The following is a 14,841-nucleotide window of genomic DNA, read 5'->3' as shown; positions in this document are numbered from 1 at the left end:
ATCTTTTTGACTATAAAAATGAAACGTTAAGCTTCGGTAATAACCATAGTTATAGAGGAGGAGTGGTATATATATCCCTTACGATGTTGGTACAAAGTTACAAAATCACACCTTTTAAGCTTTGGTAATAACGGGTAAGTAAAATTTTTAAGTTTTCTACCAAGATGACAGGACAAAAAGACATAGGAAAAATCTATTTTGCCATTTTTTTTAACACATTAATCTACGAGGTTACCACCTAAAAAGTGTTGCCGAAAGGAGAAGAATCTTCATCAGAGAAGGTAAAATTGAGAATAGAGATAATCCCTGATTTTGTAGTAGTCTTCACACAAGGGTCCTTCTATCAGAATTTGCTGTGGACCCGATGCTCCTCCCTGAACAAGCCCCCATAAATTTTAAAACTTTTTAAGCCATTGTGTGATTTGCTTAATACTTGTAGTAATATTTTGTAAGAAATGCTTTGTATTACCTTTTGACCAGTCGGGCCGACCTTACGTAGAGTGACATATTCTCCACAACGTAAAGCTCCTCCACCTGCAAACTCTACCTGAACACCCTTGCTTGACAGAAACTGCTTGAAGTCTGCAATTTTCAGATCACCTACTAGAACAGGTTTGTGTGGAGATGCAGCGCCGGCCATCGGTTGTAGAGACCTCATGTCGCTCTCTGTCTTCCCTACTTCAGAATCCACCCAAGCTACTTCCGAATCTCCCAGCTGATATTATTCCATCATTTATCATTGGATGCAAATCCGGAAAATATATACATGTTATAACCATGGATTTAAAAGGTACCTTCTTGAAGATCACATTGCTCATCAGCTTTTCAGAAAGTTGGACCTGATTGTATTACCATACAGGTTAATTCAATCACAACTCAAAACATATGCTTACAATGATCTTCCTAATAAATTTCAGATTTCTACCTTGTAAGCACATAAATCAGAAGTCACATCGACTGTTTCCTCTATTTGAGGAGCGTACACGTGCGGACAGATGTTGTTCAAGCAGTGTTGCTTCAAATGCTCTGTAGCCTCAGCTATCGCATGCACCAGAACCTTCACATGATATACCATTACATCACCATAATTTATATCAATGCTTAGCACTATATACATAGAAGACCAGAAAAAAGGATTTGCAACGTACAAGTTTAAGAGGAGAAACATGTGCAATCATTGACTTGATCGAGCGGCCATCAGACCGACCTTCATAGTCCATTTTAACAAGTGAACAACTAACAGTCACCTGTGCAAGATTATAACAACAAACTAAATCATTTATCAGGGAAATTAGACAGCAGCTCGGTATAGACAGAAGACTAAAAGAACCATCTCTGTTTTGTATTTCAGGCAAGCCTACATTATGAGAATAATCTTCAGCAACTTCTAGATGACATAAGAAAAGTGTATAAAAGTAAGGACACACACAAGTTGCTCTATAATAATAAGAAGAAAAATTAGACCGACTAATCCAACCAACAAACTAGCTATAAGTTGTACAATTGTGCTGAAGATCTGATAAGAACTCAATTAATAAATTTCGCTTGTAAGCTCTCTGCTATCATCAGATCAAGAAATTCTATCTCTCTACTTCTAAGTGAGAAGACAATTATTCCCTGTAGCTATCCTATCATTGATAATCAATCTATAACAACAATCAAGTGTTTCTAGAAAGGGAGAACAAATGAGAGGCTGAGCTGAGACCAATATCTCTATCGATGTCTTTGCTCTTTAGATGGGTAGGGAGCACTTATAAAGTTTGTAATAGAGTCTACTTACGATGAGCTCGTTGGATATGACTTTCGAAGGTCTTGTATCAAGCATGAGACTAGCGGTTGCCTCATCAAGCCTTCCATCCACATCACCTCCGGTCTGAAATAGAATTTTATATCAAAAGTTTGATAAGCAACACAAGATTCTACATACAATGCTCCTAAAGCTGATTTTAAGTAGGGGCTTAAGAGATAATATTATGGGGACAATGCCATACATTCACACAATCCACACCACCCATAGCATAGCAAACCGTACTAGTAAGCAATCAGTTGTAAAAGAGAAAATAAAGATGAAACAAAGATGAAACGGTAGAACTAGTGCACTCATACCAAATCAGGAGCCTAAGCAACTTACGGTAAAAGATAACCTATCTGTATCCCAAATTCTCAGTGCATAATGTGCAGATTTTTTAAATCTCTTTTCTTTTTAATTCATAAGGACGGCTATGCACACATCATGGAATACAAGAAGTCTACGTTGCAAATATAACGAGAGCTAAATATAGACCAAATTTACAAGGAACGTACATGCATTGCTCCTCGGTCCATGTCTTCATCCTTGATCACGTAGTCATCTGGATTAATAACCTCCCCAAATTCGTCCCATTCACATGCGTTATCAAAGAATGGGAACATTGGAGCTACGCTGCTGGATGGGGGAACAAATCCATCAATCAATATATCTTTATATGCAGGCCCGTGAGAACCAACAACTGCAAGTGTGGTCAGAAATGTGAAAGGTCAGTTGCAGACCAATACGTAATGGAAAGAACAGCTATCAACAAATTTAACAGGAAGTCTAACTGAAAAAGACAGATATTGTGGGACTGTGAAAACGTTATAACAAATTTACACAGAAATGTATCATGAAACTTCTAAATGTAGCTTCTACCTCACTCCAAGATAACTCCATAAACATCTCCTAGGGCCAACTAACTAGTACATTACAGAGAGTATCATATGCACTGCCAGTTTCAGTACTATACACTTCAATTTATGTTGAAGTTTACATGAAAATTAAGGAGTAACGCAGGCAATAGAATATTCAAAGCTACTAAAAAGTTCTATAATTTAAGACAAAAATTACCATCGCGAGTAGTCTTGGTATCTATGACCATAGGTTCACTTGAATTATCATCTGATCCATGGGAGGCTTTTGTTTCCTCCTCTTTGACAAGGCTAGCTCGCAAAGCTTCTTCTCTTTTCAGTCTGTTTTGCTCTTCTTCATATGCAATCAACTCTTCCCCAGCCAAAGGAACCCTCTTAGACATGGTGACTTTAACAAATTTGGGAGGTGGGGCTGACTGAAGCATGCGAGCTAAAGTGCCAAACTGCAAATAGAAACACATGACAAGAGAAAATCAAACAAACAGCAGTTTATTTTTATGTGATTGATTACAAACTGCAACATCTTGCAAATCTTAAATCACATGAACTTGGAATGACCACATGGAAATAATAATCGCCATCGCAACTAAGGAACACGACCACTGGCTAAGGTAACAGAGTGGATGAAGGATTTCAATGATTTCACTTGGATTTTACGGTGTTATTGAACTTAATAATTCAGCAATGCTCTGATTTCTGGATAGATTGACAATGACAAAAAAGCATTGCCATACGGAAATGAGAAGAGCGTAAAATAACTAATTATAGCTACCATTTTTTTCCAAACTGATTATTTGAATAAATAAAATTTTGTCTAGCTTGAATTTCACGTAAAAGTAAGATCATTCGAGCACAGGATGATGTCTCAATAGAAGTTAAACAAAGGAAGTACTGGATTACAAAATTCTTTCTGTTCAATTGAAAGGAAGGATATGGTCAACTAGACAGTTTGCGCACAGTGATGTCAATGCCAAAAATATGATAGTCTACCAAAACCTTTATATTGTATATTCTTCAAGTACAGAATGTAACTCATTGTTAAATTCACTGACTGAAAGCCCTAGAAAGGTGCAAGCCAGGCTTTATTGGCAATTATATGCTTTCACCTCTGATTGAAAATGCAGCTTTCAGTTGCTCATATCTGCCTAATGTGTACAAATTGCAGGTGAAATATTTACACTAAGTATGAAGATTCTCATTAAAATTGTATTAAATCAGGTCAAAAGACAAAAAAAAAAGATTCTCATATATCACGATCCCACACCCACTTAACTAATTGACCACTACTAGAAAGAAACTATTATCAGGTCTTTACAGCAATACTAATACATTTTAGTTTCTTACCGTGTAAGGGTTATAAAGACGTACCTGGCCTGTTTCAGTAAAGAGGACCAAATTTCTGGGATCATTTGCCCACTCCACGAATATATCACGAGCAAAACCGGCTTCGAGACTACCCATGGAAGCAAGAACAACCTATATAATAAGGTTCAGTCACTAGAACATACAATAGGAAACATATCGTTCTATTATCAGCTGAGAAAGGAAACAAAATATAAAATCCACCAAGTTCTGTTACTACCCAACATTACTGAATTACTTATAAGTTTATATACTAACCTTTGGTCCAGGTGGAGCATTATCCAGATCAGTCTTGTTTATCAAGAGAGTGACATGCCTGCATGTTTTTAACTTTCATTTTGATGGCTTCTGTGTTGTATACATACGACGGCACAAAATAAGATATTATTAAAAAGAAAACCTACCTCAATAAAAAGGCATTATCACGTGAAGTCTCAAAGGACTTTGAAATGGAGTCACTCATCCACTCGAGGAAACTCTTAACATAGTCAATAGTGCTAGATGACACGTACGTGAGAAAGTAAATGGGAAAACTGAAACCTCTTTGTGACCAATGCTGCAGGTTGGATCAATATTCAGTCTCTACATAAATAGCTAAACATTCACTGAGAACAAAATACATTCACAGTGGTTCTTACCTGTTCAAGTATCAAGAGAAGTTCCAGGACTCGACCAGCAGTGTCTACTGGTAATAGAACATTTCCCCCAACTTCAAGATGTTTTGAAATGGTATCTGATTTAACATATGGGGACATACACGAGTGTTTCTGGCAGTTAAAAGCAGGCATATCTAATACCATAGAAGAGACATAATTCATATTGAACTACAAGCCAACCTAGAAATTCTTTGTCCCTTTGCTGTCTTGCCGTTTGATTGGTATAAAGAGCATGATAAGCATCGGTTATCAGAACAGCAGGCCGAACAAAAGACTGTAGAACAGTTCCATTTAAATGCCTGAATTAAGAAGTTCATTTCAGTATCATGTTTCTGTTTCTTTATTTACTGTCAAGAACAATACTTCAACTCCAAATCAGGTGAAAGCTGAACATGTGTACCTTTCTTTCCGATGATTGTAGTCAACAGCATATATAACATCCTCCCCGTCCTTTGTTATCCTCCAGATGCTACCTCCCAACATGTGTCCAGCAACATGAGGAGCAATAACAATACCCTCTCCCTTCCCTAATAAGACAAAGATAAGACTTTTGAGTCATAACCTAGGTGTTCAACAACCAAAATACTCAATGTGTGTCAGTGAACTCATTCTCGCCATGGGACATATAGATAATGCAGATGAAACTTGCTTATATTACGTAAACGACATACCAGGAAGGTGGTAATTCTGTGAGTAGGTCAATCTGATCACATTCTGGAAAGCATTATCAATGTCATCCAGTGTAAACAGATCAAAGTCGGAAACTTGCTGCAACAGTAAGATCATCGTGTTACAAACGCACAAAACTGTGCAAAATAACCCACGTAAACAACAAATGGAAAAAAACTCACCTTCCTGGATAGAAACTGATCATACATTGTGAGAAGACCTAATCTATGAACAGGCTCAGTAGCATAAACGGGAGCAGAGAGTCCAAGCTGCTTCATAGCATAAGGAAGAGCACCAAGGTGAAGCGTATCTGGATGAGAAAGCAAAACTGCATCTATAGTAGAAGCAACCCTGTAAATCAAGAAGAATCAAAACCAGAGTTTTGTAATGTGAAAACCAAAACGACCACAAATTGAATTATTGATTACGAGTGTGGAGGTAATAAAGAGAGAAACCTGGAGAGAGCTTCGAGGAGCGATGTGTCAAAGAGATCGTTCCAACCACAGTCGATGAGGAAATTGAAACCATCAACGGAGACTAAGTAGGAGAGAGGATTCTCGTTGTAAACTCCGCACAAGGGCGTTACCTGCACTGAAGTACCCATTTTTTCAGTTCGCCGAGGGAAAAAACCCTAAATTTCTCCGGTAAACCAAAGAAGAAGAAGCCACCGTGAAAGAGAGAGGGTTTTTAATTTTATTTTTAATCTGAAATAAACCTCTCGGTCCATATAATTCCTTCAAATTTATAAATTACCTTCTCTTTTTTTTTCTAAAATACACAATTACACATAGTGAGAAAAAAGGTCAATTGAATCTTTTACTTTACCAAAAAAAAAAAAAAACTAATACAGTAATAATAAGATAAGAGCCCACACAATTCAAAATTTTCAAACTAAAAAATTTACAATGTATTCTTATGACTCAACAACAATCATAACTTTTACATGAAAGAAATATATATTAAAAAAAAAAAAAATCCACTATTAAGTATACTTGATTATATGCTTATCATGAAGTCACCACTTCAGTCATATTCGTGAATGACAACAAATATGTTAAGGTCAGTTATGACTGGTAGTGGAAGACCGGTAGCAGTGAAATAGTGAGTTCATTTTATAAAACATATGAGTCAATTAATTTTCTTGTATGTTCAATGTGGATCGGTTTGTTCAATGTGGATCGGTTTGGTTGTGATTGCTCATTCATTCTTATTAAGTATGACTAATCTAAAGGTTTACATGAAACTAACTTTCGAAAATCGGCAAAATCCAAACTTTCATTGTTTTTACATTTAAAAAAAAAAAAGTTAAAAACCAAAAAATATAGAAAAAAATGAACACAATCCATAAGGAAAAATAGCCCATCAAAAATAAATGAAAAATATTTAGTTTCACCCCTAGAGGTGAACCTTTCCATTCACCTCTTCCTTTTCAACCAATCAAAATATTCTATATATTATCTCATTTTAAAAATAAATTAAAATAAAATTAAAAAACAAAACCAATTAAGGAAACAAATCATGTATACTTTTAATTAAGGAAATTTAAATTTTGGCTTGGTTTAGATTTTACAACTATAACAAAATTATGTGTCGGTTTGTTTACAAATAAATTGTTTAGGGTTTAGATTTTACAATCAAAACGAAATTATGTCGGTTTGGGTTTACAAATAGTTTTTTAGGGTTTAGATTATATAATTAAAACGAAATTATTTGTCGGTTTGGGTTTACAAATGAGGTGGTTAGAGTTTAGTTTTTATAATTAGAACGAAATTATATGTCGATTTGGGTTTACAAATGAGATGGTTAGAGTTTAGATTTTACAATTATAACGAAATTATATGTCGGTTTGGGTTTACAAATGAGATGGTTAGGGTTTAGATTTTACAATTAGAAGATATGTCGGTTTGGGTTTACAAATGAGATGGTTAGGGTTTAGATTTTACAATTAGAATGAAATTATATGTCCGTTTGGGTTTATAAAAGAGTGGTTTAAATTTTTAATTTTACAATAATGTATACAGATTTTATTTCCTTATTTTACAAGGAGGTGAAAAGAGAGGTTCACCCCTAGGAGTGAACCTAAGTATTGTTCTAAATAAATTTACTTGAGAGTAGTATAAATCAAAATTTTAGTCAATTGTATCATATTCACTAGATCTATGATCATACTCTTTATCAAATAAATCATGAAAAGCATCTCTTATGTGTCTTCGACGACAAGCTTCTCTTATGTGTTTTCCTTTGAGCATACTGCTTACCATTTCCATAAAATATGGAAACACCCAACTGCCTTGCAAAAGCATAAATCCTTTATCTTCCGGTGTCTAGATCATTTTGATCGGCTAGAAGAAACTCAAGAGATTCGAGAGACAGTTCGCGATCGCGAGAGAGAGAGTAGTGCATGAATTTATGATTTTGATTAGAGGATTTTTTTTTGAACAGTGAGAGAGAGAATAACGTTAAAAAAAATGTTGTTTTAATTTGAAAACAACTCAAAATTAGCCATTTTGCGAAAACATGCAAAAATCAATGCTAATTTTATTTTTTTTAATTATTTGCTAATTATTTTTTAGCTGTTGACGAATAAGATTGTCTAATCTTATTTTTCCATCTATTTCTTCATGTATAAAAACAGTTTTTCATTCATCAAACAATATTTTGAAATGTAACTATTGTTTTTCTTATATTTTTAGTAACTTCAATATATATAGAGTAAAACCTATAAAAAATTAATAATCATGGAACTACAAATTTTTATTAAATTATTAATTAATAGATATGTTGATCCATCCAAAAAAAATCAGTTTGAGATTGACAAAATATATTAACACAAATATTAACATCGGTTATTAATAAGTGATGTAAATAATTGAAATTAGTTCTTTTAATCGACTAATACTGACATCACTTAAATAAACTGATGTAAAAATTAACATCATTTTTGCAATTGACACACTTTCATATTAGTTATAATAATTGATGTAAATATTGTGTATATTAGCATTGGTTATTAATTAACTGATGTAAATTATAAGCCACAATGCAACATGTTCTCTATAAGCCAATCCGTAGATCTTTCCAAAACAACAAGTAGATAAGTTCCAAAGTTTTTTCGTCAAAAATATTCATTATATAATTTGTAAATCGAAATTTGGATTGACTCCAAATAATTAAATTTGATATTCTTACATGGAAATCAAGAAGATGATGAGAATAAGGCATGGATAACATAATAGGGTTCGAAGCAACATACTAGTCTTAAGTGAAAACAATATCCTAACAACTAAATAAATAAAATTTTTAATTAATTGTACCATATATACACCGGATCTATGAGCATACACAATTACAAATCTGTACTAGTATTCTTGAAGCATCTTTTGGCTCAAAAATACATTTTGGAAAATTAGAATTAAATGCAATTGCATTAAACTTGCATTTAATCTTTTTTTTCAAAAAAATGTTAATGAATAGAAGATTTAAATCATAAAATGATTCTAACGAAATTAATATGTAAATGAATTGAAGACCATTGATTTTACTTACCTTAAAAATCCTAAATTCGGAATCAAAGTAGAAACAAATTAAATCATTTAATGAAATATATCAGATCATAGTTAATCATTCCATTTGACCAGGTGGTGGTCGGGAAGGAGGTTGTTTCGATGGGAGTGGCCATTTGGGGGTGGGGATTGCGGAGTTTGGGTCGCAACATGTTGATGGAGGGGAACCGACTGAAGCAGCGGGGTTGGAAGCATATCAGCGGCGTATGGAGCTGGCTGTTATTGGTGAACCGTCGAAAGAGGTGGAGGGAGAGCGTAATATCTAACAGCTCGCCCCGGTAATTCGATTGATGTGTTATCTGGTCATAATGAATTGCTTATTCTGGAATTGCCGGGGGGCTAATAAACCCAATTTCCGACGGTCTATTCGATACATGTTGAAGAGAAATAAAACTGATGTATTGGCTCTTTTTGAAACACATGCTAGTGGCGATCGAGCGCAGCGCATATGTCAAGGGTTGGACTTTGATAGTTCGATCAGGGTCGATGCAGTTGGACAGAGTGGAGGGATTTGGTTGTTATGGAGGTCTGATGTGGGGGACGTTGAGATTGTACAGATGTCGAACCAGTTCATATATGCTACGGTAACAAAGGATGCGGAGAGGATTAATCTCCTTGTTGTGTATGCTGCTCCATCTGTTAGTCGAAGAAGTGGCATATGGGAGGAACTTCGTGGGATAGTGCAGCAGGTTACAGAACCGGTTATCATTGGAGGGGATTTTAACACCATTTTACGTTTAGATGAGCGGTCCAGGGGTAGTGGCTGCCTGTCTGCAGACTCCTTGGAGTTTGGGGAATGGATTAATAATCTCTCCTTGATTGACATGGGGTTCAAGGGTAATAAATTTACCTGGAAAAGAGGACGCGAGAGGAGAACCTATGTGGCTAAACGACTTGATCGTGTTTTATGTTGTGCGAACGCACGGTCGAGATGGCAGGAAGCCACGATAACTCACTTACCTTTTCTCTCTTCTGACCACTCCCCTTTATACCTACAGTTATGTCCGGAGGTTAGAGGAGACGCACGCAGACGACCATTCAGGTTCGAAGCGGCTTGGCTAACACATGACAGTTTCAAGGACCTACTGGTTGCATCTTGGAACAATGATTTGTCTACTCCGGAGGCTTTAGTTATCTTGTGTAATAAGTTGAAACGTTGGAATGTTGAGGAATTTGGGGATGTACAGAGAAGAAAGAAGAAAGTTATGGAGGAACTCAAAGAGATTCAGAACCAGTTGGAGATGCATCAGACAAATGATCTCTTGGAGATGGAAATGGCTTTATCCAAGGAGTTTGATGTAATTCTGGAACAAGAGGAGTTGTTGTGGTTCCAAAAGTCACGTGAAAAGTTGATTGCACTTGGAGATAGGAATACTCAATACTTTCACACTTCTACAATAATTCGAGAAGACAGAACCGCATTGAAATGCTGAAAGGAGATGATGGTAGGTGGGTTTTTGATCCTCAGGAGATTGAAGAGTTGGCAATAGCATACTATAAGCGCCTATATTCGATGGAGGACGTGGACCAGGTTGTTGCGAAGTTGCCTATTCAGGGGTTTCCACACTTATCTGAAACAGAGATACAACAGTTTTGTAAACCTTTTACAAAAATGGAGGTTGAAAGCTCGATATGGAGCATGGGGAAGTATAAAGATCCGGGTCCGGATGGTTTCCAACCTGTGTTCTACCAGGATTGCTGGGATGTAGTGGGAGAATATGTGGTTCAATTTGTGCTGAAGTACTTTGAATCTGGAGAGTTACCTGCCCATATGAATGATGCTCTTGTGGTGTTTATTGCCAAGGTTCAGAAACCGGAATCAATAAAGCAGTTTTGACCAATCAGCTTGTGTAATGTGTTGTTCAAGACCATTACTAAGGCCATGGTGTTACGGTTGAAGAGTTTGATGTCTGCGTTGATTGGACCGGCCAAAACTAGCTTTATTCCGGGTAGATTAAGCACATATAACATTGTTATAGTCCAAGAAGAAGTCCATTCCGGGGAGACGCAAGAAAGGAGTGAAAGGCTGGATGTTACTCAAGTTGGATCTTGAAAAAGCCTATGATATGATAAGATGGGATTTCCTCGAAGATACTGTACAGGCTGCGAGGTTCCTGGAGGAGTGAATCTGTTGGATTATGAAATGTGTTACAGGTCCCTCGATGAGTATACTCTTGAATGGAGAAAGAACTGCTTCCTTCCAACCAGCGCGTGGCCTGCGACAGGATGATCCTTTGTCGTCGTATATGTTTGTGTTATGCCTTGAACGTTTATGTCACCAAATTGATCGCTCTATTGAGCTGAAAAAATGGAAACCAATTAGTCTCTCCAGAGGGGGGCCTCAACTCTCGCATCTTTGCTTTGCGGACGACCTCATTCTCTTTGCAGAAGCTTCAGTGGCTCAGATAAGGATCATTCGGAAAGTTTTGGAGACTTTTTATGTGGCTTCAGGTCAGAAAGTGAGTTTGGAGAAATCTCAAATCTTCTTCTCGGATAATGTAAGTCGTGAAATGGGGAAGGTGATTAGTGAGGAGAGTGGTATTCGTCGTGTTTGGGATCTTGGCAAGTACCTCGGGATGCCTATCTTGCACAAGCGGAATAATAAGGATACATTTGGGACTATTGTTGAGAGGGTGTCATCCAAGTTGTCAGGATGGAAGGGTCGTGTATTGAGCTTAGCTGGGCGTATCACTTTGACGAAGTCGGTGCTGTCCTCTGTCCCGGTTCATACGATGAGCATTGTCTTGTTGCCTAAGTCCACTTTGTCACGGTTGGATGCTTTATCGAGGGCCATTATTTGGGGGAGCACTGTGGAGAAGAAAAAACAGCATCTGGTGGTCTGGAAGAAGGTTTGTTCCCCGAAGCATGATGGTGGTTTGGGTGTTAAATGCTCTGAAACGATGAACAAAGCTTTAATTGCTAAGATTGGTTGGCGTATAATGCATGATCGTGTGAGTCTGTGGGCTCGAGTGCTTCGGTGTAAGTATAAGGTTGGTACTTATCCAGACATTACTTGGACTAAAGCTAAGGGCACCTGGTCTTCCACTTGGAGGAGTGTGGGATTGGGGTTGAGAGATGTGGTGTTTCCAGGGTTGCGGTGGGTTCTGGGAGATGGTACATCAATGAAATTCTGGACAGATACTTGGTTGTGTGAGGAACCGGTTGTGAATGGGAGAGTGGGAGATATTTCGGAGGACCAGATGGAATTATCAGTGTGTGATCTTTGGTTGGATGGTCAAGGATGGGACATGTCTCGTATCATGCAGTTTATCTCCCCTTTAGAAAAATTACGATTGGGGGCGGTAGCGGTAGATTTGATCATTGGTGCTAGGGATAGAGTGGCGTGGGGAGTAACTCCGGATGGGCTCTTCACGGTGCATTCTGCTTATTGTGCTTTATTAAAACAGAATGAACCAAGGGTGAATATGGGGAGTTTCTTTGGGAGAGTTTGGAGATCCACTCTTCCTGAACGGGTTCGAGTCTTCTTCTGGTTGGTATCGAACCAAGTGATCATGACTAATGCGGAGCGGTTACGGCGTCATTTAAGTGATACCGGGGTTTGTCAAGTATGCAAAGGGGGGGAAGAAACAATTCTTCATGTTTTGCCGGATTGTCCTGCTATGTCAGGACTTTGGAGCCGGTTTTTATTGCCAAGTAAGAGAGGACTGTTCTTTAGTCAGTCGTTGTTTTAATGGATTTTTGGGAATTTGGGGGATATGGAGATGCGCTTTGGTGTCCCTTGGGCTACAATATTTGGTATGGCGGTATGGTGGGGGTGGAAATGGAGGTGTGGGAATGTCTTTGGTGAGAATGGAAAATGTCGGGACATAGTACAATTTATTAAGGATAAAGCTAGGGAAGTGTTTCAGGCGCATTTGGCGGTAGGCAAGGGCACTCAGGGGAAGGTGCAGGTAGTGAAACAGATTGCTTGGACCCCTCCTCAGGCTGATTGGGTTAAGCTTAACACGGACGGAGCATCTCGGGGAAACCCGGGGTTGGCTGCAGCTGCGGGAGTCGCACGGGATAGTGAGGGGCGATGGTTATATGGCTTTGTTCTAAAAATTGGGTTCTGTTCAGCGCTGTTGGCGGAGTTATGGGGTATATACTATGGGTTGGTCTTTGCTTGGGAAAGAGGAGAGTCACAGGTGGAGTTAGAGGTGGACTCAGAGATGGTGTTGGGTTTTTTGAAGAATGGGATTAGTACTACTCATCTCTTGTCATTCCTTGTACGTATGCGCTATGACTTACTTTCGAAGGACTGGATAGTCCGGATATCTCATGTATATAGGGAAGCGAACCGCTTGACGGATGGTTTGGCTAACTATGCATTTAATCAACTGTTAGGATTATTCTCGTTTGAGGATTGTCCGGCTTGTGTTCATTCTATTTTATTAGAGGATTATGTTGGGTCTGCGTACCCTCGTCATATGCGTGTTTAACAGTTTTTTTTTCCAATAAAGTAAGGAGACATTTGTCTCCTTGTGCACACCATAAAAAAATAATTCCATTTGACCAAAAAAAAAAGTTAATCATTTCATATCCCAAAAAATTATTAAAAAAATATATATTATCAATGCTTTCAAAACCTACTATAAAGCTAAGAACACAAAATATTACCTATCATTAAAGTTTGAACTTGCTAACCAAGAAATCTATTAACTGCTAACATTTATCACATTCCTCTACATATCACTATAAATAGATCAAAGTCTTTTCATCTCATCTCACATCTTACTAAACCAAAATCGCTTTGCTTTAACATTTTATCTCAATTTTTATTAAAATCTTCTTATAATTATCATAGTTATCATTTGTTTTTTTTTTAAAGATTTATAGTTAAAACCTCTCATATTTTCAAGATATCTTTTTTTAAGATTTACAGTTAAAACCTCTCATATTTTCAAGATATCAATGTATGAATTAAATTTATATAATTTGTAACTCATTTATTAGCTTTCTATTTTTTTTTATAATTTATATGATTTATACAATTTGGAAGAAAAAAAAATTGGTTTTTGTTGAATTCTTTTTGCTTTCTTTTTTGTTGGCAATTTTATTTCTTTTCGTTTTGTTTTAAAGGTATCTTCGATTGAAACTTATATTTCTGAAATTTCAAATATGAGAAATATTCAAACTTTATTAAGATTTCTAAGTATTATAAATATTTAAACTTTATAAGAAGCGCCAATCTTATAAAATATTAATGGTTACAATCTTAATAAATATTATACTAACTCAATCTAATATTTATAATATAAAATAATAAATATTAAAAATTAAGATGATATAATGCGAGTTAAATGGCTAAAACATCATTTCATTATTTTGTTAACACTATCGATATTAGAGAAATAGACATATCTAATTAAATTGATTAAATTAATATTATGTAAAAAAAGAATTATATTGTGGTATTATATGGTTTTGAACCATAAAATTAATAATTATTATACAATTATAACATATTTAACAAATAAAAACAACTTATAATTCTTATGTTTTAATTAGCCCCGCTAGTTAAACGATAAGAAAGAAGTGTTATTCTTGATTTTATTGATTCACATTTGGAAGGCGAAACCAAAACTTGAGAATATTATCCTCATCAAAGTTTCTTCATTAATCAAAATTGTATTTAGGTAGATAAATTTTTGATAGCTTCACTTGAAAGGCAAACAAAAAAAACATATGCACTTGGTGAACGAGGACCGTTAGGATCAAACCAAATCATCATCATGGCTAAGGCTAACAACTATAACTAACTATCAAACTTTTCTTTCTTCATATGATTATGAATACGAAAGTTGTAGTTAGGTTGATGAATAAAACACATTTGATTAGGTAACGAGTGTGCGTAAATAAATGTAATTATATATCATTTATATTCCTAACCTATTTTGTTCTTTAAAGAGAGAGATTAATAAGAAGGT

General features: G+C 36.3%; 1 protein-coding gene across 1 annotated transcript; it reads right to left on the bottom strand.

Moving 5' to 3' along the window:
* On the bottom strand, positions 33–6,048 carry LOC104736399 (cleavage and polyadenylation specificity factor subunit 2). Its single transcript, XM_010456369.1, has 17 exons — positions 5,807–6,048; positions 5,534–5,702; positions 5,354–5,450; positions 5,083–5,209; positions 4,863–4,981; positions 4,665–4,759; positions 4,431–4,582; positions 4,285–4,342; positions 4,033–4,140; positions 2,864–3,107; positions 2,305–2,489; positions 1,781–1,873; positions 1,149–1,247; positions 926–1,057; positions 795–839; positions 470–715; positions 33–374 (listed from the first exon to the last, which is right to left on the bottom strand). Exons 1-17 carry the CDS (start codon positions 5,953–5,955, stop codon positions 273–275), a joined length of 2,220 nt encoding a protein of 739 aa, XP_010454671.1. The 5' UTR covers positions 5,956–6,048; the 3' UTR covers positions 33–272.

Source organism: Camelina sativa, chromosome 13, assembly GCF_000633955.1.
Source record: "Camelina sativa cultivar DH55 chromosome 13, Cs, whole genome shotgun sequence".
NCBI lineage: Eukaryota > Viridiplantae > Streptophyta > Magnoliopsida > Brassicales > Brassicaceae > Camelina > Camelina sativa.
This window is presented reverse-complemented; position numbering and strand designations above follow the sequence as displayed.